Raw genomic sequence first — 23639 nt, 5'->3', positions numbered from 1 at the left:
TGTCAAACTCAGCAAAGCTCTTTGTTCCTTGATGAGCAGTGCTCCTGTGAAAAGCTGGGAAACAGGTGCTGGTTACAGACCTTGGTGGGGACTGACTTCCCTTTCCCTTCACCCTTTGCAGGTCACCGTGTTTGTCTGGGAGAGGTGATGGCTAAGATGGAGTTTTTCATCATCTTCTGCAGCCTGTTGCAGAAATTCAAGTTTACTGTGCCAGAAGGAGTTAAGGAAATCAACACAGACTTTATCTTTGGGAGCACCATGAAACCCCATCCATACAAGCTCTGTGCAGTTCTGCGCTAGGTTGCTCTGTGTTCGATATTTAAGAGGCACAGACACAGGTGTGGTAGTGTGCTGGTATTTGTGAAGCTTTATAGTTCTAATTTTTAGCTTAAATTCAGTGCAAACCTATCCTTGTTGTGTTACGTGTCTGAGAAGCCAGCCCTGAAAAATACTCTCGTTTTCTTATGTCTGGAAAGTGTCTGTACTTTTTTTTTCTCTGCTGTGTTACAAATGAAATAAACATAGACAATTATTGTGCTGTCTAGTCTTACTAGAAACTCAGCAGAATCTTACTGGAGGGAGCAGGAACATCAAAGCCAGATTCTGACGAGTCTTCCCACACATTCTCAAATCCAGAGTGGTGTATGGGAATGCTGTTCCCAGAGGTGGTGGCTCTGGGGATTGCTGGAGCTCCCAGGTATGGCTGCATGGGAACAGAGTTGTGGAGGGGCATCTCAGCTTGCATGGAGCAGCTTTGTCTCTTTAGCCAAGAGCCATGGGCAGATGGTTCTTCATTTGGGTGTGAGGTTCATGACTCAGGCCAAGAGCAAAGGCAAACCCCTCCTATTGCCTGCTGGAGAATTGCAGAGGGGAGCCCCACTACTGGTGAAACACAGTGGGTGGAAACAGATACGGACCAGTGGGCTGGCCAGGAAATTGATTTTTTTTTTTTTTTTTTTGGACATACACTCTTGTGGTGCATGTGAGAGGCATTTCTGTGACAGAGGGGGTTCTCTCACACAGCAGGGTTCATAATGACAGTAATGTATAGCAGATTAGGTTGGCCATGTCTCTTCATTGATGCCCAAAAGCACAGTTCCAGGGGCAGCTTGCAGTCTTTGCAGTCTTGTGCAGCAAAGCCTGGTGCCTGCAATGAGGGGCAGGGCAGAAGACATTGATGTAGTGTTCCCCAAAAGCTGTGGGAGAATCAAAGCTGCTGAGAGTTTTCTGTGAGCAGAAGGGCAGCTGCACACAAGCAGCCTTCTGACAGCTGAGCTGAGCCTTCTGCGTCCAAGTGCACACTGAGGGAAGGGCTGTGCAAGGTGCACCTGGCAGGAGCAGTGCCTAAGCAGAGCTAGTGGAGGGCAAGAGCCAGAAGCCACTCTCACTGTGAGACTGGCCTTGTTACCCACCCAGTCAGATTTAAAAACCAAGGTCAGAGTGAGGGTTACTAACTCTCACTAGAGTGAGGGCTACTGTCACTCTACCACTTTCCTTCCTTGAAGAAAAGACTTTGTTATTGCAAGCATGCTTCAAGGGCTAGTTGGCATTGTTCTGTTTATCCATCATGTCACAGGCTGAATGGAAGGTGGAGAAGAGAATGGGCCAGCAGCTCTTCTGCCAAGAGTGAAAGGAGGAGGATTCACTGGTTAGAGGGATACCTTTCTGTTCTTCTGAGCTCAGCCAGCTCTAACTCCTGCCTCCCCAGGCATTCAATTCTCATTCATGGAAGCTGTGGCAAATACAGCTTACAAAACCTTATCAGGCTTCTGTCTTCCCAATCCTCCAGCACCATCTTGTATGAGGAGAAAAGCAATTTCTATCCCCTCTAACATCTCTGGTTTCTGCATGCAAAGAGTTCATGTCTAGGCTAAGAGGTGCAATCATGAGAATGTGGCTAATCTGTGTGGAAAAGTCAGAGTAACCCTGGAGAGACAGGAGAAGTAGAGCAGCCAGTGCAGGGGACTATGCAGGGCAGGCAGGCTGTGGGGCTGTGAGTCTTTTCCCAGGAACACTTTGGAAAAGTTCTCAGAGTTGGGAGAAGTTTGAGATACAGAAAATGCAACACCAGTGAAGGAACTACGAGTCCCAAAAGTGGTCTCCGAAGTGGGTAATTCAGTTTTTCAGGTTGATTCCAGCTCTCAGTTCCATCACTGACCAGCAAGATGGATAAATGTTATTTCTCTGCCCTGCTTCTGGAGTAAACCAACTCGCTTCACACCTCACAACTTTTATTTCTTGGTGTGACAGTTCTGTAAGTTTGGTACATGAGCAGCAAGGCCATCTAGGTGACTTCCCAGAGTGCCACATGCTGCTAAATCAGATGAGCGGAGTCTATGATGCTATTATTATTATAGGATAATGCTATTCCTGTGCAAGTGCCAAATCTCTGTTGTCCATGTCCAAATGCCACCCTTTGCAGAGCTGGAGTTGCTCAGTTGCATGAGAGCACTTGTGAAAGAAGTTTTCAGAGGCAGCTGTATGTCATTTTTGTTCCTCCTGCAGGCAATCCAGTGGAATTAGCCAGAGGCAGGTGGAGGGGTGAAGAAATTTTGCTTTCTGCTTGATCAAGGACACAATGCAGCCCCACTTCCCTGTGCAGCTGAGCACGGACTGTGAGGGCACTTGGGTACCATCAAACTCCTGTTACCCAATGATCAGTTGGAGTCTTTTATGCTCTATGTGCCCTAGGCACAAAATTAAAAGGTAGAGCCACCCCCCAAACACCTTGCAATATAAACTGTGAGGAAAAATATTAAAGGAATAGCAGAGAACACCAGAATCAACAGTATGGGGTGAGTTAAGTAACAGAGCACGTGGTTGGTGCATGTGATGGCTACTGATGAGCCTGAACTTTTCAGTAACCCCACTGTCCTTGGGTGTGCAGCCAACCCTCAGGAAATTTTATTTATTTCTCATTCTTGCAAGAGGTTTTCTATGAAACCAGGACCGTGGGCAGAGATTTTTGTCACAGCAGAAATCATGGCACAAGTACATGTATAATTAACCTACATTTTGTATCCCTTGAGGAGACAATGATTGACAGATGTGTAGCTGCAATGTAATGGAATGATGCCATATATGCTTCAAAATAAGAACACCTAATTCTCTGGGATGGGGAAATAAAAGTGATGAAGAGGGGAAGAAGGCTAGTCACAGGAGCTTCAACAGTTTTTTCTCTTTTCAGGGAGGTACCACAACAGCAAGATAAACTGGATCTCTCCTCTGTCTACACAGCAGTTGTTGAGAGACAACGTAGCTGTGTAAATTAGAAGTAAAATGTTAACAGTGAGTGAGGTGCTGGTACTTTCTGTGGTGTCTCTGTTGTTGGTACAGTTTCTGAAATTGCAATGGATGAGAAGACAATTTCCTCCGGGACCAACTCCGTACCCCTTCTTTGGAAATCTGTTGCAGATGAACTTCAAAATTCATCATGAGCATCTTAAAAAAGTATGTATTTTCCAGAAATTAATTAAAAGACTCATAACCTGACTGAAAAGTAAATGTGTTTAGCACAGTCTTATTTTGAATGCTAGAAAGGGATTTATTGTAAATTGCATAAATGTGGAAGTAGGTGGAGATAATTAAAATATCTGTTTCTTGGAGTGAAAATTTGCACTTACTATGAAATATCTATTTAAAACCTTATGTGCATATGAACAAAACCATAGTGATGATAACAGTCCTGTCTTACACATAGGAAAAAGATGCATTTTAAAGTAGACTCATTAATTCTGTGCAGTCTTTTGCATCTCTGTTTTGACTGTTGTTGTACTGGCATTTTCTAGTATCCCATGAAATAGGTACTGAAGGCATGTGTGCTTCCAGTATAGAAAGGATGATCTTTTTATATACTTATTCAATGGATTTTTTGAAAGGTCTTAGAATCAATTTTTTTCTGACATACCATTTGGTCAGAATTTGGTCATTTTCACAAGACATTTCAGTCTGCTTAGCAAGACTGAGCTTTTAAGTGGCCAAAATAATTCATAGTATGCTCAAACCCTTTTCTAAGTCCAGTTGTAATGTGCAGCACTTCTAAAGTTTGTATCCTGTTGTTTTATAGTTCTTATGCATTGATATTAAATATTTAACATTTAAATATGTAAGTAATAGCACCTCACTCTCCCTCTTTGTTCTCAACCTTCCCTTTCCCTGGTTCTTCCATGTCCTGCCAGTTCTGTCCTCTCAAGCTGCGTATTTCAAGGCAAAGTGGTATTATTCCATAACATGAAATAATAGCCAGTGCCTGTCTGCTGTGTTTTCTTCTATTTCTGACATTCCAGACCTGAAGAGTAGTATTGCTCATCCCAAGGTTTCAAAAGCCATTAACTGGTCCTTACAAAAATGAAATTAAACACAAATGTGCAAGCACAAGCACATACATTTTTGCTCACTGTGCATAAGTGTTCCCTCTTGTTTGCTCCCAGGCAGCAAAATTTTGTAATCCTCTGGTCCTGCATTTCTTGGGATGTCTTGGCAACACACCACTCTTTCCAGCCTATTTTGCTACTTTTCTAGTTCCTGATTCAGCAGCCAGGGGAAGGACTGTCCTGCCCACTTCTAGTGATGCCTGCATGCACAGCAGGTGAAGACAAGGCTGTCACAGTTGAGCTAGAAAGGAGAGGGTGATTCCGTCATTACTCAGCTCCTTGTCTGCTTTTGCTACACTTGACACACAAAGGAGAATCTGTAGATGGTTCACATTGAATTAATGAGTTACTGCTGTCTTGTAGCAAACGGTGAGGATAGAAGAATTCGTCTACAATGAGTTTGAATTGTAAGATGTGATAAGAGACTTTGGCAATATTGGCTGACATTTTAGAAATACCATAATCTTTAATAAATGAGACTTTAGCTAGAAACCTGACTTCAAACTATATTGTATGTAAGAACACACACAATGCTCTCTTCTCAAAGTTGGTCACACTTAGGGCATCTGCCCAGGGAGAAGATGTGGTTCATCTTGTTTGATTTAAAAGCACTAGTTCTCACTCCTGTTATTCTGATTCTACTTTGTTCTACAGATGTCCAAAATTCATGGTGATATCTTCACCTTATGGATTTCAAACACTCCTGCAGTGGTCCTGCAAGGGTTTCAAGCAGTGAAGGAAGGTCTGACTGCCCATGCTGAAGATGTTGCTGGAAGGCCCTTAATCGGAATCCTTCACATTCTGACACATGGAAATGGTAATTATTATTCTCAGAAATTATTTTAATGTGTCCTATCCCTAGTTCTGAAAATTGATGTAGAGACTCAAGGCCCTTAAACTACATCAGGAAAAAAGTTTATTACTTTCACAAGTGTTTTGAAACAGTTCTATTCTATATTCTGTCAGAACAATAATGACAGTGTAGAGTTAATGTAAGAACTTCTATACAGGAGATAAATGGCTAAAATACAAGAAGAAAGAAAAGAGGAATGTTGCCAGACTGCTGTCAAAATTTTGAAAAAAATTAGAAGAGAAGCTTCTTGGCTGTATCATCTGTATTAATCCAATAATTTATAAGGTATTGACAGCATTAATTCCTTATGATACTAGGTGTTATGTTCTCTAATGGTCATCTCTGGAAGCAGCAGAGGCGTTTTGGACTTGCAACAATGAGGAAAATGGGAGTAGGGAAAGAAGATCAGGACTACCGACTGCAAGAGGAGGCTGCTCACTTGGTGGAATACTTACAGAAAACAAATGGTATGTGAGGGTGGGCAGGGCAGCCTGTGCAGGGGGAGGCTTTGCTGGAGAATGGGGCACTGGTAGCTTTTGGAACCATTTGATTACAAAAATGAATTCAAAGTGTACGTGCAGAGCTGAGTCTCAAAAGTCTGTATCATGCCACCTGCATGAGACACTTACTTGCAGAAGTGTGAAATCCCACAGCATGAACACAGAATGAGAGACTCCTGTCTGGATATCATATAGCAGTGTGTGTATACGTACATATACACATATATAAAATATACCTATATATATATACTAGTCCCTATCAGTGTTATTATTTCTGAGTCAGTTTTGTATTACTTATGGTAACAGCATGAGAGTAACAGCAAACAGTAACAAAATCAGTGTCATAACACCTCCTATTCCTGAGTAAGAAAGCATAAAATACGCAAATCTTTGGCCAAGGACGCACAGCCCTGTGCTCTGCTCTGGCAAGTGCAGTAGAAAAAGCTCAGCTCACACAATTTGTGGTGAGCTCTTCAGTAGGTGATGGAGTTTGTTTAGGTTGTGCTGCTGAAGAACGGGGCTGAAATATTCTAATGTAAAATAGTATGAGTAAAGAATAGAAGGTGGTTCTCTTCTCAACTCATCTGTGTATTTAACGTCTCATCTGACTGGTTTTGTACCCCGGTTATTGCCAAATGTGAGATTTGCTGATGCCAAGGTTTAATGAAATCTGGGTATTTTTATAATTGATACTATTAATTCCATTCCTACCAGTAGTTTTTCCTTTTTTAAACCAGTAGTATTTTTTAGATGTCTGAAGTTACTTTTTTAGTCAGGCCTTTAACAATAAATTACAATTTGCCATCCAGTAATCTAATTAATGTCAGAAATGTGTGTATGAAATTTTATCAGCTCTCCTGTCAGTGGGAAAAGCAGGAACAGTAAGTGCTAATGGTGAATGCAGTCCCTTGTGTTTACAGGAAAACCTCTGGACCCCACTACACCTGTTGCTCATACTGTCGCAAATGTGATTTCTTCTGTGCTTCTTGGACATCGCTTCTCCAGAGATGATGAGAATTTTCACCGCCTGATTGACTCCTTTGACACCATGGCAGCATTTTTGAACAGCATCTCCTTTTTTGTGAGGAAAATCAGTTTTGTTTGTTTGCTTGCTCTCTGTAGATAGACAGTGAAAAAGGAAACTTGCTTGTTACTTTTGTAACAAAAATAAATACTAGAGCACCTGGAATTGCTGGAGTGCACATCAGAACTGTGCCTCCAGATGCCTGGTTCAAAACTGTTTTAATTGCTTATGCTTCATCATAGCATCCTGTGGCTGGGGGACAGAGATGAAAACATAAAGATTTGCTCCATGGTTGGGAGAGGTACAAAGGACTTCCTGACAAAAGTGCTACCTGTACAACTCCAGTGTTTGAAACTATACCTGAAATTAGTAGTAAAATGTAGGTAAAATTAGCTGAAAAGCTCTGAAATAGGCTTATCTTAATTTCTGTCTGGCAAACTGGCTTTCTTCATGATATGATATATATGATATAATATGATATGATATATATGATATGATATATTATATGATATAACATGGCTGTCAACAACTGTCAAGAGTAAATGCTTTTTACTGCTCCCTTCACTACTGCCAGTGAACCTCACAGAAACTGGAGTAGAGCAACTGTTTTGTGCAAAGGCAACATGGCATGAAACGGCTCAATGGTAGCTTTTCCCTACAGTTTTTGACAGCAGCACCTGTACCACATCTGCACGTCCTTACAAGAATGCAGTGACACACAAAGTCATTCTCCTTTAGCTGCCAGATGATATCTGTCTCCATTCAAGACTCCAATGCCTAGCTTTGCATCTGGTCCATGGGAGAGAAAAATTCTCTTTTGCTTCTGTATGTGCAGCTGTGACTGCAGCTGCCAAAGCAGCAGAGTAGGTGGCCTCAGACTGGGGCAGTTTTACCATGAATCATTTAGGAAAGGGAACCACAGTACTGTGTATAGTCCTAAAAAAATCAATTTATCCATGCACGAGGCAGCTGCTTCTGCAGAACTTGCTGGAACTCATCCAATTCTGTGTCTTGTATGATTTCCACCATCTTAGACTAACTGGAAACTGCTGTAAGCAAGGTCCTGGAGGATTTGAGGACTAATTTGATACTTTTGGTAGATAAACTAAAATAAAATTACTTAATAAAATAACTATCCCAGAAGATGCTGGTGAAATGATTCCTAAGCTACCTTCTAATCAAGGGTAGACACAGGTTCAGCTATTTCCAAACTGCTCTCAGTACAAGTTGTTTTTTAACATCGTAATAGTGTGTCCACAGCCAACAAAAACATTTGTCCAGCATTTCATTCTGTACCACTCTCCACAGTGCTTTCACAGGGATGTACAATCCCTTAATGATGGGCTGCACTTACCTGTTTTCCTGGTAAGTGGACAGGTAGTGTTAAGGAAAATTATGCAGTAGGGTGAAAAAGAAATAGAGCCAGGAATCTGAGTAGGCTTGTGGGGACATAAATCTTTGTAATGCAGCTGCCTCTTAAACAGGTGAGAGCAGAAGTTATGGCCTAATGGATAATTTAAGCTGCAGTAGTTCTGTAACTGGAAGGACACGATGCAATCTGTAAAACAGGGAAAAAGAAAGTGAAATGAAGTAGAAGAATGGAATGGATGTAAGAAGTGTTTTACTTGTTTTCTGCTGGTATGTGGCTTTATAAGAGTATAAGGAAAAGAAGGTGAATGTGTTTAGAACAATGAACAAACAGGAGGGAATCCACACAACCCACAATTTCTATGTCATTGAGTTGTTTTGCACATCACACAGATGTGATCTATTTGCTTCTTATCTATGAGAAGGTGAATGTGAGTAAAATCCCCATGCATTCAGTATCCTACTGTAAGAAAATAAACCTGGGTTTGGATAGTTCTATTTTCAGTTAAGAGATGTGTCGAGGAAGTCAGCCTGGACCTGTTTTTTAAGTGATGAGATAGAAATTATATGTGTGTTGGATAAAGTGAGAACAGGGACACGTTTCATGGGAGATTCTTGGTTCAGCCAAGCAAAGTTCAGCCTAGCAAAGAATTGGGGTACAGAACAATTTCATTTATTCTTTATACATCACTTTTATATTTATATAATCTCCAAATATAGATATAAATAATATATATAGTATAAAACTGAGAAACTGAGAGAAAATTTGATCTTGCTCCAGAGAAAAATAGAATTAAGAAAGGTTTTAATGAATCATGGGATAGGCACTATCCCTTCAGTCTAATGTTGAAGGTTCAGTCATTAGTCTTTCATTTGCTTTTTCCACTACTCAGAAGCCTGTATTAGGATTCTAATTTAGTTTGCTAAATGCCACATATTTATATGTAATATCACATATCTAAAATATCTCTTTTACAGATATATGAGTTGTCTCCCTGGCTTGCTGGTCTTTTTCTGCCATCAGTTAAAAAGGTGAAGTCCTGCATAGATTTTGTGAATGGTCTGTTAGCAAAGGAACTTGAAAGTCACAAAGGAAAAAGCAAACTTGATGAAAATCGAGATTTTATTGATTACTATTTGGATGAGATAGATAAAGTGAGTACCTCTGAACTTCTCTCACACTTCACTAACAACAAGGGGTTTTAAGTGTTCCTTTGATTATAATGATGTCTAATAAAAATTTAGAAGGGTATGATTTCTCCAGGTGGTTTACTACTTCGTTTGTGTGCCATAACTTTTGTTTCAATTCATACCTACAGACTAAAGGAGATCCTGAGGCTACTTATAATGAAGTAAATTTGATCCAGACTGTTACTGACCTCTTTGTAGCAGGTACAGAAACTACAGTCACCACTTTACTGTGGGCATTGCTCTATATGGTGATTTATCCTGACATTCAAGGTAAGTACATCCAAAGAGGTCTGCAACTCTAGCAATGATACAAGTTCAAATAGTGGTAGTGCCTGTTCAAAGAAAAGTAGAGGAACTAATTATTAAAGTATGAATCAGGTGAACTGCATTCGTTTCTTGCTGCATCCTTTCTAACATACAGGGAAATCATTCCAGGTTTTGTTTTTAGGAGATCTACACAGAATGCAGGATGTGATTAATTTAATCAGATGGAGGACTTTAGCCTCAGATGAGATAAACTGTTCCATTGCCCCTCCACAGACAATAATGATTAGACTTTGACTGAGAAGTCTTTGGGCCATCCTTTTAAATCCCTGACTCCTACTCTTTGCTTGTCTCCTGGCCTCTTGTGGCAGAAATAAAATACAGTCTGAGGTTTCTAATACGTGGGATTATTCCATCAAGCTTAAACTTTCAAGCAGAAATATCTACACATGAATAGATAGAAAAAACCATGGGGATGTGTAGCTTGAAAATGTGTGCTTCTAGTAATGATATTCACAGAACAGACACACACATTGTCAGAGTAAAATGACTGCAAAAAAAGAGTCAGAGTGTGTGAGACAGAAAGGATTAGAAGGTACAAAACTCACTTTCAAGCCCTCATATTTGAGAGCTTAAGCTGAGTACCAGGCACAGCAGGAGCCTGGCAAGTAGAAAATGGTGGAAGTGTTGGGGAGAAAGGATCTCCCACTTTTGTTACCATCAAAAGACTTAAAACTTGAGATTGGGTTGCACATACTGAATTTTCACATGATTTTTCATCTTCTCAGGATATATTAACACATTCTTAAGTTTCATGGGGGTAATTCTAATTGCAATGATAGAGTCTGTAGTATTAGTAAAAAAAAAAAATCACAAATTACCATTTCAGCTGGGATTTTAAGTAAAAAGAAGTAGTCCTTGGGAAAAATTAATTTGTATAAGTGCTTCCCAAGGCAAGTAATTACAGAATAGCAGTTAGGCCATTTGTAGATGACAAGCAAAATCTATGTGTTTCTAAATGAAGAACAATCCCTGATCAATTACTAAATTGTTCCCCTAATACACATTAATATTTTTTTCCAGTTGACTCCCTGCCTGTAAAAATAAATATTAATAAAAGTCTTTTTATAAATTACCTTAGAGCAGTAAATATAACAGGAACCCACATATTCTTACAGAATGACCTCATCTGCTATGGTTATTTTAAAAGTATATGTGCAACCTATAAACAACCTCAATGTCAAATCTTATTCAGGTCATCTGTATGGGGATTTGAAGGCATTCTTTTTTATAAAGTATCTTTTTCATCTGGTTGGATGCCATTCTGACTGTAAAAAACAGCAGGAAAAATTGTGGCTATAGAGTTTATAGATTGACTGCTTTATATTTAAAGCTGAATATTCCTCCTTAGAGAAAGTCCAGAAGGAGCTGGATGCTGTTGTGGGTCGTTCCCACGTATTTTGCTATGAGGACAGGAAAAAGCTGCCCTACACAAATGCTGTAATTCATGAGATCCAGAGATACAGTAACATACTCTTAATTGCACTGCCCAGACTGAGTGTGAAGGACACGGAGCTGCTGGGATATCGTGTTCCAAAGGTACAAATGTGCTGCATATTTGAATGTATTTGATCTTTGGTATGTGAGATGATTTTAGAAAGGCTTTTGAGGTTTTTCCTGACTGTGGACATGAACTCTTGTTCCAGCAGCGCCTCTAAGGTATGACTGTCTCTGTGGATGGACTTTCACAAGGAATGGTGTGCTTTGTCCTAAATATTAGTAGATTCTATAGTCTTAGTTTTTGTTGAAGCCACTGGTCCTTTTTTTCAGAACACCATGGTTTTAGCAAATATTGACTCTGTTCTGGCTGATCCTGGGAAATGGGAGACACCTGATCAGTTCAACCCAGGCCACTTTCTGGATAAAGATGGAAACTTTGTAAACAGAGAAGCATTCTTACCATTTGCTATAGGTAAGTACCCTGAACGGAGATTTATTTACTCCTTGTGAAAACAACTTCAGATCCATTCATTCCCCAAAATAACTGGGAAGGCACCTACAAATGGGCGTATACAAACTGTTTTAAAGATCTCCAAGAAGAGAGAAGTCCAGTTGTACATGGAAAAGATTGGAAGAGAAGGAATGACACATAGAAAAGTCGTTCTTGGAAGACAGATCCAGTTTCTTTCTGAGAAGAGATCCAGCTATCAAAGCAGTAGCAGGAAAATACATGGTGCTGTGAAGACTGTAGATGTTAACTATGCCACGCTGGTGACGATTTCTATAATGTCTTGCTGCCTGCTGTAAATACAGATCAAAACGTTTTGTGGAAATACAAGCAGCCTTTCAGTTAAGAATCATTAAATGACAAAATTAGGAGAAAAGGATAAAATCTGCAGAAAACAAGCGAACAAGCAAAACCCGAAGCAGGTTAGAAAGGGAGGCATGATAGAAATCCTTTGGCTGATTGCCTTTTCTCTTTCTTCACAGGGCACCGTGTATGTATGGGGGAGCTGTTGGCAAGGATGGAGCTCTTTATTGTCTTTTCCACCCTGCTACAGGCATTCACATTCACCCTGCCAGAAGGAGTGAAGGAAGTCAACACCAAGTTTGTTTTTGGGAGCACAATGAAGCCACCTCCCTACCAGCTCTGTGCCATTCCTCGGTAGGAAATGGCAGATTCGGGGAAGAGTTACTCTGTAAAACTGCTTCTGTATGTGAATTCCTTTTTACATGTCCTAAGACTTTTGCTTTCCTCTTCATTTCGTTAATCACTACCCTGAAACATTCTTGACAGACAGTTGCATCCTGAGGATAATAATTATAAAGGGCTCTTATTTTGTTATTTTTTTTTTCTGTTTGGAAAATATTGGTAAACTTCTCCTGATGTGTAACAAATAAAGACATGAAGGGGAGAATTAGAATTGGGACTTATTTATTATCAACTGGAAAGAGGTTTTACAGAGAAAAATCTTGAAGCGTGGTCTGTAAATTGGAAGGCTCATGAATAAAGATTCTTCCTCATAAGCCACAGTTGCATTTGTGGAGATAGGCTCAGAGGTCTTCCAGTCTGTCTTGGGATATTAGTGGGTGCAGGAGGTAAAAGAAGCTCTCCAAGGAAGCTTTCAAGAGGCAGATAGTATGACCTGAGATAACATTCCCTTAGACTGATATGGTTTTCTGTTGAGCAAGCTTGTTGTATACAACTCTATTGTTGTCACTTGGGAAAACAGTTCAGGGTTTCACTCACTAAACCAGGTAGCCTTTCAACCCTTCAGATGAAAACAGAAGAGTGGCTTTATCAGGCAGTTGTGGAGAGCTTTTCATATCACAAGCAAAGAACAAGGACTGGAAGACAAATTACAACAGTGAGCAGTCACAGAGTGTTGATAATTTATCCTTTTTATGAGCCCATTGGTTGCCAGCAACATGAGAACATCTTAATGCCAGGTAGTCCAGTAATTTATTCAGCTTCATTTATTCTTTCATTTTGTTGAATGGATTCGTTATCACAGTTAGATGACTTCACTTAGCACACCATGACCAAGAGCAGATTTGGCACTCCTGAAGAATTCTGGAAGCCCTTTATGAGCCAGGTGCCTTAGGACTTGGCAAAAGTGGATGTTTTTTGCTGGTTTGCTTACTGGCAGTTAACAAGGGATTCTATTTTATGGCATTGGGATACATTCTTCTTGTATGAAGTACAATTTGGATACTGCATGCCAACACGGGAAGGATTACTTTTATACTCTGATTAGCTGACAGTGCCATCTCCAGGACTGACATCATTATCACAGCTGTATTTGTTTCAGGTGCCTCTGCCCACCTTGTGTTTCAAAGCACCCCAGTCTAACAGGCAGGGATGTGCACACAGGATGAATCCTGGGTTGGTAGTTTCTTCCCTTGCAGGATTACCTTTATGGGATGGTTCTACCCATGTCCAGCATGTCCTGGCAGGTAGGTGATTAGTATGAAGTTCCCTCATGCTGGACCTGCAAACATCCCCCTGGCGGTAGCTCCACACTGGTAAGAGAATGATTCATTTGTATCCATCTGGATCCAGGAGGAGAGGCAGCAGTTGCTCTCCCCTAGTAGGTTAAAAATCGCTAATCCTAAAGAATAGCTGGTAGATAGTGGTGAAGAAATGCTGCTGCTGCTTGCATTAAGTAATTATTAAGAAAATGGAGCCTTGGCTATTTCATAAATACATTTTCTGTCAAATAAAGTAAGATGAATCCCATGCCTCAGATCTGAACTAACCCACAGTCATCTTCCTTTTCCAGTGTGACAGAAAAATATTCCAGGCTGGCTCCAGCTGAACACTGGTTAAAGGTGTGAGACTTGAGGAGTGAAGGCACTGGGGCTTAACTTCCACTGGATAAAAATGACTTTCTCTGATGACAAATAATTTAGATGGAAAATCTTCTAATATCTAAAAGAACAGGGAATGTATAACATTGATTACAAATTAAAAGTTCTGATAAATTGGGGAATTTGAAGCAGAGTTTGTGAGATTACACTGGAGACCGGGCAGGCAAAAATTATCAAATTTCTTTTCAAAGAGAATTTTATTTTCCCTGTTGAAGGAGAGAGATAAATTAGAAATTATTGTCTTGAAAAAACCAGCTTTTTAGTGTACACAAACAAAGATTATGTGGAAACCTACAAACATCCCTTGGTTAATACACATTAATCAGTTATGCATTAGTGGTAAGAAAGAGCTGTGGTTGGAGGCTAATTGCCCTCGAGGTTTGTAAACTGTGGGCTGGCCGACTCCAGGCTGTTCTTTCTGGACAAGGGTCCTTGTGTTCCAGAGCCACAAAATCTGGAAAGATTTTCTATCCCAAACTCAGCTTTCAAGAAGCGAGCTGCTGCACAAGTCTTGGCAATTTTCTGAGAGGATTAGTGAAAACATGTTTCTTTTACAACTGCTTTGCTCCCAAGGGATGGGCAATTTTGACAGGGAAGCATTTCAGTCTGGATCTGTTACACAGGACTGCAATGGTCATTGTTATGTGGTGCCCAGAATCTCTCTTGTGAGGTTTCCATGGTTTTGATTGCAGCATGAGAACTCCCCTGGTGCTGTGTTTGTGGTTCCTGCTGGTGTTGAGGCTTGGCAAAGAGCCTTGGCTACAGAGTCTGTTTTCAAGTTCCCAAGGATCCACACTCATGTCACGACTAGTTCTTGCTGGGGCTCTTTATTCTGGTTGTAGCTCAAGATCCCTACTAGGTTTCCCACATATTTTTATTATTTTTTTTAATCTGTATGTTTAATACTATATGTACTTTCTTTATGAATATGCATTATTTATCTCACATACTTTCTGATGATTTTCTCAAAATATCCTATAGGGTATCCACCTTATGTCAAGATTGAACAGGGAAATGCAGAAGCAGACAAAACCCTCCCTGAGGCTACCTACTGCTAACAGGTTAGGAAAAAAAGTGAGGTCATATATTAATCCAGTTATGTTTTCTATTACTTAAAAAAGTGTAACAAATTTTGCTTTTTGTATTAAGCATTAGATAGTTGTATATGTGTCTTAAGATAAATGTGGGCTTTTAACTTCTATCAGCCTTGCCATTACTAGATATAACGTGTACATGGAATATATACAAACCAATTTAAAAACTCCAAGATCTAATATCCACTTACATTTGCCTGCTTAATTTGTATGTATGGCTATTGCTTTTCTAAAAGCATTCCTGGAGTATTTGTAGGAACACATACCATTCAAAATCGTCTCAGAAAAACTAGATGGAGAATTTATGTGTATTTACATTGCCTGGAAAACCTTGGCCCCAGTCTTTTAAGACACCATTCCTACAAATCCTGTGATCCATACTAGATAAGTATAATCTGGATGAGAAGCAGAAGAAGGGTGTGCATCTATTAATATGCTGAAGCATGAGAATGTAGTAAGTGGAACCAAAAGGGAGTGGTTGATATTAAAGAGGGAGGGCTAGAGGTGGGAATAGTTATTACATGAATTCAAGCTCTTAAGGAAAACTGGTTTAGCAACCAGCCTTAAAAGCTTCAGCAGACAATTTTGAATAAAGGCAAGCTGGTAAAGGCAGACGCTAAAATGTTGACCATAAGTCAAGCTCTTGTAGCAGTGGCTGCATTTCTTCTAATTACGCAGTTTTTAAAGTTGCAACGAGCACGGAGACAGTTTCCTCCTGGACCAGTCCCTCTCCCAGTCCTTGGGACACTGATACAGCTGAACTTTCAGTTTAATCGTGATCTCCTCATGAAGGTACTTATTTTCAGATACTCCTAATTGTCTAAAAGTCTTTGTGATTTCTCCTTTCTCATGTTGTTTGCTATGTGAAAACATCCTCTCCTAAAACTGCTGTAACTGTTAACTGGCCACTGTGATATCACACTTGGTTTGGTTCAGAACTGCTGGTTTGGTTGGCAAAATAAGAAAAGGATATTACAGTGTAAAGTAGTTTGCCAAGCTAAGAAACTGAGTATTGGAAACTAAAAGTATTGGAATTTCTGAATGTGTGAAGGTCATTCTGGTGTTTAAACCTATCCCCTTTTAACACTGATTTTCACTGAAATTCATGTGAAACTTGATATCCTTCTATCACCCCTTGCCACTAAATTTGATGACTTCATGTGAAAATTGATATAATTTAGGATTAAATACATCTAGGGATCGTATATCAGATTTGGAGTTAGGGAAAAAAATACAATTAAAAAAATTACTTTCACAGCATGGACTTATAGCTCTTTTCTGTGACTCTCTAGCTTGAGCAGTAAATAGATACCTCCCTGCACTCTGTGTGTATGAGCTTGTTTATATGGACAGGATCAAAAACAGACAGGAGGAAAACCAGAAAGTAACTGGTCCAGTCTCTACGAGCTAGTTACTCCTCTCACAGCTCTGTGTTCTTTTGTGCTACTTTACTTGTACCAATGATAGAAACCCTCTTGAAATAAATTAATAAATAGAAATTACCCTTTATCCATGAATCATGGTGAACTGAGTCTTGGCTCATATACAGTAATAAAAGGTACATAATGTTTCTTGACACAGGCCTGTGGCTCTGAAAAGTGGGAATATACAGGTGTTTCCAGCAGTGAATGCTGGAAAAGACATTCCTGCTTTCTCAGTGATAATTATAGTCTGGTGGGAAAGATGGAGAACACCACTCCACCTTAGGGCTGGTCTGGTAATCAGTGCAAAAACAGGTTCATCCTCTGCTTGCAGTGTGTGGGATTTCATCTGTGCTTTCCTGGCTTCTCTCCCATCTCCCATCTCTAGCTGGCAAAAACTCATGGCAACATATTCACCTTATGGTTTGGATGGGCCCCAGTGGTTGTACTGAATGGATTTCAAGCAGTGAAGGATGGCATGACCACGCACCCTGAAGATGTTTCTGGGAGGCTGGTGTCTCCTTTTTTCAGAGCAATGGCCAAAGGAAAGGGTGAGAATTTCCTGACATAAATAGTGCACAGAAGTGTCATCTTGAGAAATTGCAGCTCTTTTGTGGCTTGTGACCACTTTCACAGGTAGCACAGAGGCAGGGTTTGTCTGTCAGGAATGACTGCCAGGTGAACTGCAAGGTATAGAGAGGTGAAATATCTTTTGGAAAGTAGCAGGAGGAAAATACTAGCAAGAGGACAAGGATTCCTAATACCTTCTGTGGAATATTCACTGGGGCAGATTCAGAGGCGACGAGATGAGGCAGTGGTAAGTTGTGGCACAGAGAAATGGAGGAAAAGCAGGAAACAACCCAAATCTTCATCCTGGACAAGCTGCCTCCCACTATGACATTTTCCACCAAAGAGTGAGCTTGACAGTGGGACCTTCTTCCCATTCCCCTCCTTTTGTGAATATCTTCCTGCTGGCACAGTTGCACCTAGACGTTCAGTGTGCTTCTGTTTCAATCTTGCTGTAGGTTTCATACCACCAACCACACTAGAAATTCCCAAAGCCTGCCACAAAGCCTAAATACCGAACTTTCCTGCCCTGCAGACAGGAACTTCTCTCCCTGACCATGGACAGTGACTCTTTCCCCTTTTCCCTTCATGGAGAATCCTTACCCTGATTCAGGTATAGCACAGAGTGTGAGACAACCACTACAAAGAGCATCTAGAGAAGCAGCTGAGATATCCTGAGATATCTGGTTGTCTGGGATCAAACTTAATCCTGCAAGTCATCTTATTACCCAGCTGAGTTTGCCCATTTCAGCCCTGCCAACATGATTACAGGTCACAGCTGTTCCTTGGTGCCTTTGTGTTCACAGGCAATGCAAGAGTATAATTATGTTCTGTGGCTTAGTAAATCCTTTAACGTAGTCTTTGTCTACGATTAATATTAGAATGATAAAGAGCTCTTCCTTTAATGGATGCAGGAATTATGTTGGCAACTGGTCACACCTGGAAACAGCAGAGAAGGTTTGCTCTGAGGACTTTGCGCAACCTTGGTCTGGGGAAAAGAGGTCTGGAGCATCGAGTTCAAGAGGAAGCCCACTACCTGGTAGACTTCTTTGCAAGTATGAAAGGTACCTCTGCAATAAATATCAATACATTTCTGTCATTAGTCTGATGTCTTTAGTGCATGAACTTCTCTGTCCTGTCCTGAAACTTAGGGCACAAGAGAGTGCGCAGGGTCTTACAACATCTATATGGAATGGACTGAAAATGCAAAGCCGCCAGTCCCTCTTGTGTTTTCAAGGAGACTATTCTTGCTCAAAATTATTAACAAAACTACTAAAATTGAGAAGAAAAACTGGAGCTTATGTATTATCTACATTATAGAACACCCTAAGTGGAAATGGATCTCTGAAGATGGTCTAGTCTAACCCCTACTCAAAGAACGGTTAATCTGAGCAGGTTTCTTAGGGCTGAGTTTTAAATATCTGCAGCAATGGAGACTTCAATACCTCTCTGGGTAACCAGTTCCACTGTTCAGGGAGGCCTCTAGTAAAAATGTTTCTTGTGTTTATACAGAGTTTAATGTATTTACATTTTTTCCTGTTGCCTCTTCTGATACCACTGAGAAAAGTCTGGTTCTATGTTCTTTATACCCCTCCACCAGGTATTTATACATATTTAGATATCTCCCTAAGCCTTCCCTTCTCCAGACTAAATAGTCCATCTCTCTCAGCTTCTCTCACGTCAGATACTTCAATTCCTTAATTTTCCTTGTGGCCCTTTGCTCAACTTGTTCTAATATGCTGATGTCTCTCATACTGGGGTCTCCAGAACTGGAATCAGCACTTCAGCTGGGTCTCAGTGCTAATGAGAGGGGAAGGATTACATCTCTTGGCCTGCCAGCAATTCATTTCCTAATGCAGCCCAGGATGATGATGTCCTTTGCCTCAAGGGCATATTTGGTGCTGGTGCATAAAGAGGCAAAATCAGTGCTGATGAATTAAGCCTTGTAATGCCATTTGCACACACTCTGTAAAGCACTGACTAGAATCTTGTCTTCATTACAAGATTCTGCCATGATCAACCCAGTTGGGATCATGTGAGTTGGATTTCCTAATGCTGATCATTATGCAAAGGCACAACAAATCAGGACATGCTGTGACTAGCATTGTATCAATTAAAAATAATTAGATTGAGCCCAATCCTGTGGTTTAAGAGCTAGGAGAGATTGAGATGTGTGTAGGGAAAAAAACCTAGAACAGTAAGTTGCTAACCAGAATTGTGCCTTGGCTGTTGGGCAGTTGCATCAATGCATACACAAATAGAGATTTATGGTCATATATTCCAGAGTCACAAAATAGTTTTCTTGGGATTAGGTTTCAAATAACTGCTTAAAAATTAGTTATTATATTGTTGACACAATCAGTTGAAAGGAGTTTACAGCATTTTATGTTCCTGGAGGTTGTACGTCTCTAGCAAGGTCAGACAAAACACAGTAGCCTTGGATGCCTCTGTGTCCTTGCTGAATAAAGCTGCCTCTCTTCTTGCTCTTCTACCCTCAGGTTCCCTTTGTCCATAGTGTTCTCAGTCATTCCCATGTCTGAGACATATTTTGATTTTGCCAGAAAGCAAATTTGCACAGAATTTTTTCCCTTACCTCTAAATTTACTCTATCATATGATGCAATATTTTACACATCTGGAATTTCTTTAGGGTGCCACACATTCCTGGGCTTATGGGATTGCAATGTGGTTGTGAGGAATCAGTTTGATACAACAATTTTGAAAGAATATTGCTGCTTCTCTGAGAAATGCAATGCTTTCTTGAAAGTTCTGTGGGGAACCTAGAACATTCTCTGATCTCACTAAAACAGGAGATATTAACAGTGACATTTATTATTGTGGTTGCAGGGAAACCTGTGGATCCTTCTTTCCCCCTGGTCCACTCTGTCTCAAATGTAATTTGTGCTGTTGTGTTTGGACATCGTTTCTCCAGAGAGGATGAGACCTTTCACGAGCTGATTAAAGCTACAGAATATCTCTTCAAATTTGGGGGCAGCTTTATTCATCATGTAAGTGAATGATCTGTCGTATTTTTCTGAATAAGACAGAGAGTGAGAAATGCAGATTGAAGAGCTGTCTGTCAGGCAAAAGTTTTAGAATGGGTGAGTGATGCCCCACGCAGTTTTACTGGGCAGTGCACTCTCTCAAAGAGTGATAGTGAAGCTCCACATGCCAGCCTCGGGCATTTGTGTTCGTTGTCCTGTGTTTGGGTACTGTGGTAGTTTGCCCCTAAATCTTTGCAGTAAGGCACAGGTTCATGGACTTCTCCTGGGTCATGATTGTTACTTGGTTTCTCAACCCATGTGCACCACAGGTTCCTGCACTGGATATCATGATTCCTAAATATTAAATATCAGTTCTGAAAGTGTGATTCACGTGCCAGGTTTAAACACTGTTCTATACACAGTCAACAGAGAGAGGAATGAGTCAAATACCTAAGTTTTTTGCCTGGGGCTACTTATCTCCATTTCTTCTGTAAGACAGACTTGAAGACTTCCCAGAGAAATTCCACTCCTTCACCCTGAGTGAGGAGCAGCTCCAGGCACAGGCAGCAGAAGGCAGGAAATGCTAAGATAGCAAATATAACTGCAAGCTTCGCAATCAAGTTATCTGGGAGCCAAGGATCCACCTGACACTAGAGGCCTGCTTTGCACAGATGTAATTAAAAATTTCCTGGGAGTTCTGGTTCTGGTTCCACTGCTGAAGTTGTCCCATACATCTTATGAGTAACTCTTTAATATAGAATCCATAAGCAATCCCTGCAATACAGATTTCTTCCCACATCCCATGGAGCATTCTTCTCACTGAGTTATGGTTGGGCTCCCTTCTGGTTAATTTAGCTGTGGTCCTGTAAGTTGGGTGTAGTGGTGGCAGGTGAGACCTGCTTTTAGGACAGAGAACATACTTCCTTTTCTTCTCTGTTTCCTATCCTGGCTTTGATTTGATTTAGTCCAGTGAATAAGATACTGTTGGGAAATAAGAACAGGGATTCAAACCATTCCAGAGGGATGGCCACTATCTGCCCACCTCCCAAATGCAAAGAGTACTCAGTAATAAGCAAAAAAAGTAGATATTGCTGCATCCCCATTTCTTACCTGGATCTCGTGCTGTCAGGGACTGAACAGGGGCACACTGTGATTGGGCCTCTCCAGAATGGAGGAGGAGTTTTAGCACAACTGGTACCCAGGAAGGTGGATGGACTCAGTTTCTGACTTGAATACTGACAGCTAAATTCCAGTTACAGCTGGAGTGCCAGAGTAGCTGGAGAGAGTGGACATTTGGGAGTAGGAATGCCTGTAATCTGGGCAATTTTGTGTGATTAGTCAGACCACAGTTGTATCTAAGGGTTCTGAACACATTTTGCAAGTAAAAAATTAACAGAGATGGAACTAGCCAAAAGGGATATGAAGTTCTATGTGAATTTACCAAGGGCTGGACTAGAACTGTTTTTTGTGATAAGACAATCATTAATTGATAATTGGATGTCTGACTGTAAGAACTGATTTCCCAAGAAGACACAAGTATAGTCTATCTAATTCAACCACACTCCAGTGAATGTTCTTTCTGTGGTGTGATTAAGAGAGTACAAGAAGAACTCAGTAAAATGAAGGCTGAGAAAGGATAACAATTTTGCTGATACATAAACAATGGAATTATATTTTGAGCAGAAAACAACTATTACGAGAACATTATATCTTGCAGATACAAGAATATACAAATTACCCAGGCATAAATGTAGGCTGGAAACCAGAATTAACTTTCTAGCTATCAGAAAAGGTAGAAATCAACTATTTCTCATGCCAGATTTTCCCAAATGGTAAAACAGATGGAAAAAATTAATCTGGTTGTGTCAGCTAACCCTTTCTTTCTTTCTAGAGGGGAGTACCCAAAATTGTCAGGTAGCTGTTCCTTAGCTTTTCTGGGTTTCAGATATTTGAAATTTCATGGAGGAACCTTGAGAGCTCGATTGGTAGAGAGTATTTTGGGGGTTACCCAGCCTGTAAAGCAGCCACTGGGAGCCAGCCCTTGCTTTGGGTTTCTCAGCATGCTGGTGAGGAATTTCCAATTATTGCTTCTCCCCTCCCGGTATTCTCCACTGGAGGGCAGGAGTTCACTTTTAAAATGCCTGAATGCAGTTCATAGCAATTGAAGGCACGAATAACTGCGTAGATGAATACCGTTCATTCTAGTTAAAGTAATTCTAATTTGGCTTGTGATCGAGCTGAAAGCCTGTAGAACTCTGAATCTTACCATCAAAACTAGAAATTGTATCGTTTATTTTTCGCAGCTTGAAAGCCTAAGTGCAGTCTTTGTCAGGGTATTTTATTAATGAGGTCCTAATTCCAAGCTAACATGAATATTACCTCTCTTTGTAGCAGGCCCTCCTAGTGCATTTTCTTATGGTAGAGACTTTGCAGTACCCCTTGTGTGTCACTCCCACAGCTGTATGAAATCTTCCCCTGGCTGATGAGCCATCTCCCTGGGCCTCATAAGAAGGCGTTGGCTTGTTATGATGTCCTGAGCAACTTTACACGGAGAGAGATCCGAATGCACACAGAGCACGGGATACCAGAGGAACTGCAGGATTTCATTGACTTCTACATGGATCACATTGAAAAAGTAAGTTTGTTCTGCCCAATCATACAGTCATGGGGGAAAAGGTAAACATGGACTACTGAATCAACCCAACCACTTGAAATCATCACAGTCTCTTACCTTTTTAGACATTGTAATGTGAATCCAATGACCAGGCCCTTCCTTAATGCTTTCTGATCATTGATACGTCACAGCACCTTGCAATCCTTTCATTAAAGGGCAGGTTAATACACTGCATTTTTTTTTTTTTTAGTTGGCACAAGTTGCAAAATGATTGAAGGTCTCCAGGAAAAAATACTGAATTACTAAATGAACAACAAGAGAACTGAGAAGGCCTTTGGAAGACAGAGTGGGATGTTCTGGATATGATATTTGGCTGATAAAAGTTTGCCAAGAGAACTTGCAAGAGGACATTTGGATTTTGAGAACATTTTATGGAGAAATAACCTAGGAGTCAGCAGTGTTTCTGACAAGGCTGGAGAAGAGGAAAGTGCCAGGGTCAGTGGAGTTCCAAGCAGACAAAGGAACTGGGACAGCTAAAGGCATTTTGGTCAGGCAGGCATAGTAGAGGTAGGTGGGAATCCATAGGGCTTTGAAGGGCTGTAGGAGTCGTGCACAAGATCTCTCCCTTTTCTAGACCATACCAAGATCACTTTGTACAAATCTCTTGGCAATTGGACCACAGCCCTGATCTGTGGACTAGCAGCTGCCCTTCCCCCTTGTGACTCCTGCCTCCACTTAATCACTTTTCCTTTCTCCTCTCCTCCACTGCAGCAGGGTATTTTCCTCCTCCCGTTCTGCTTGGTGACAGGAAGAAAAAGGAGAAAGGGGAGGAAGTGGCAAGACGAGACTGATGTGACTTGGGGGTGGCAAGGCAAGGGTGGCCCAGAGAGACAAAGGTCCTCAGGAAGGGGGCAGTGATGGTTGCTCCTGGTGGCAGTGCTGTCCTGCAGGCACAGCCAGTGTCCCCTTCACCACTGTCATGTGCTGGTAGCAGCAACAGAGGCGGCCACAACCTG

At 40.9% G+C, this 23639-nt stretch overlaps 3 protein-coding genes across 12 annotated transcripts in view; all 3 read left to right on the top strand.

Annotated features, from left to right (window-relative positions):
* LOC125330664 (cytochrome P450 2J2-like) overlaps positions 1-3259 on the top strand; it is a 21100-nt gene extending 17841 nt beyond the window's left edge. For 5 of the 6 annotated variants that reach the window (XR_007205675.1, XM_048314054.1, XM_048314056.1 and 2 more), the window contains one exon: positions 122-532. Coding sequence is in view for 5 of the 6 variants with exons in the window: in XM_048314054.1 (XP_048170011.1) it covers positions 122-300 (179 nt within the window). In the remaining variant the exon portion in view is untranslated. Of the gene's footprint in view, positions 1-121; positions 533-3187 lie in introns of those variants that run through there. The other variant, XM_048314055.1, reaches the window with a different exon arrangement.
* LOC125330666 (cytochrome P450 2J6-like) lies at positions 3201-15802 on the top strand. Of its 2 annotated transcripts, XM_048314059.1 has the most exons (11): positions 3201-3450; positions 5028-5190; positions 5544-5693; positions 6647-6807; positions 9097-9273; positions 9438-9579; positions 10985-11172; positions 11404-11545; positions 12064-12238; positions 14926-15005; positions 15717-15802. In XM_048314059.1, the coding sequence occupies exons 1-10, from the start codon at positions 3280-3282 to the stop codon at positions 14948-14950; spliced, it is 1494 nt and encodes a 497-aa protein (XP_048170016.1). In that variant the 5' UTR covers positions 3201-3279; the 3' UTR covers positions 14951-15005; positions 15717-15802. The 2 variants fall into 2 exon arrangements, with proteins under 2 accessions (XP_048170016.1, XP_048170017.1); XM_048314060.1 differs by lacking the exons at positions 14926-15005; positions 15717-15802 and having other exon boundaries at positions 3202-3450; positions 12064-14910.
* Positions 15576-23639, top strand: part of LOC125330663 (cytochrome P450 2J4-like) — a 20416-nt gene continuing 12352 nt past the window's right edge. For 3 of the 4 annotated variants that reach the window (XM_048314051.1, XM_048314052.1, XM_048314050.1), the window contains exons 1-5: positions 15576-15830; positions 16848-17010; positions 17941-18090; positions 19873-20033; positions 22468-22644. In XM_048314051.1, the coding sequence (XP_048170008.1) occupies positions 15660-15830; positions 16848-17010; positions 17941-18090; positions 19873-20033; positions 22468-22644 (822 nt within the window). In that variant the 5' untranslated portion in view covers positions 15576-15659. The remainder of the gene's footprint in view (positions 15831-16847; positions 17011-17940; positions 18091-19872; positions 20034-22467; positions 22645-23639) is intronic. The other variant, XM_048314053.1, reaches the window with a different exon arrangement.

Source organism: Corvus hawaiiensis, chromosome 10 (assembly GCF_020740725.1).
Source record: "Corvus hawaiiensis isolate bCorHaw1 chromosome 10, bCorHaw1.pri.cur, whole genome shotgun sequence".
Taxonomy (NCBI): domain Eukaryota; kingdom Metazoa; phylum Chordata; class Aves; order Passeriformes; family Corvidae; genus Corvus; species Corvus hawaiiensis.
The sequence above is the reverse complement of the archived record's forward strand: the minus strand, read 5'-3'. Positions and strand labels throughout refer to the sequence as shown.

Coding starts and splice junctions, on each gene's coding strand:
- LOC125330666 (XM_048314059.1), top strand. CDS start 3,280: ATGTTAACAGTGAGTGAGGTGCTGGTACTTTCTGTGGTGTCTCTGTTG. Junction 5,694..6,646: donor ATACTTACAGAAAACAAATG/GTATGTGAGGGT, acceptor TTGTGTTTACAG/GAAAACCTCTGGACCCCACT. Junction 9,580..10,984: donor GATTTATCCTGACATTCAAG/GTAAGTACATCC, acceptor ATTCCTCCTTAG/AGAAAGTCCAGAAGGAGCTG.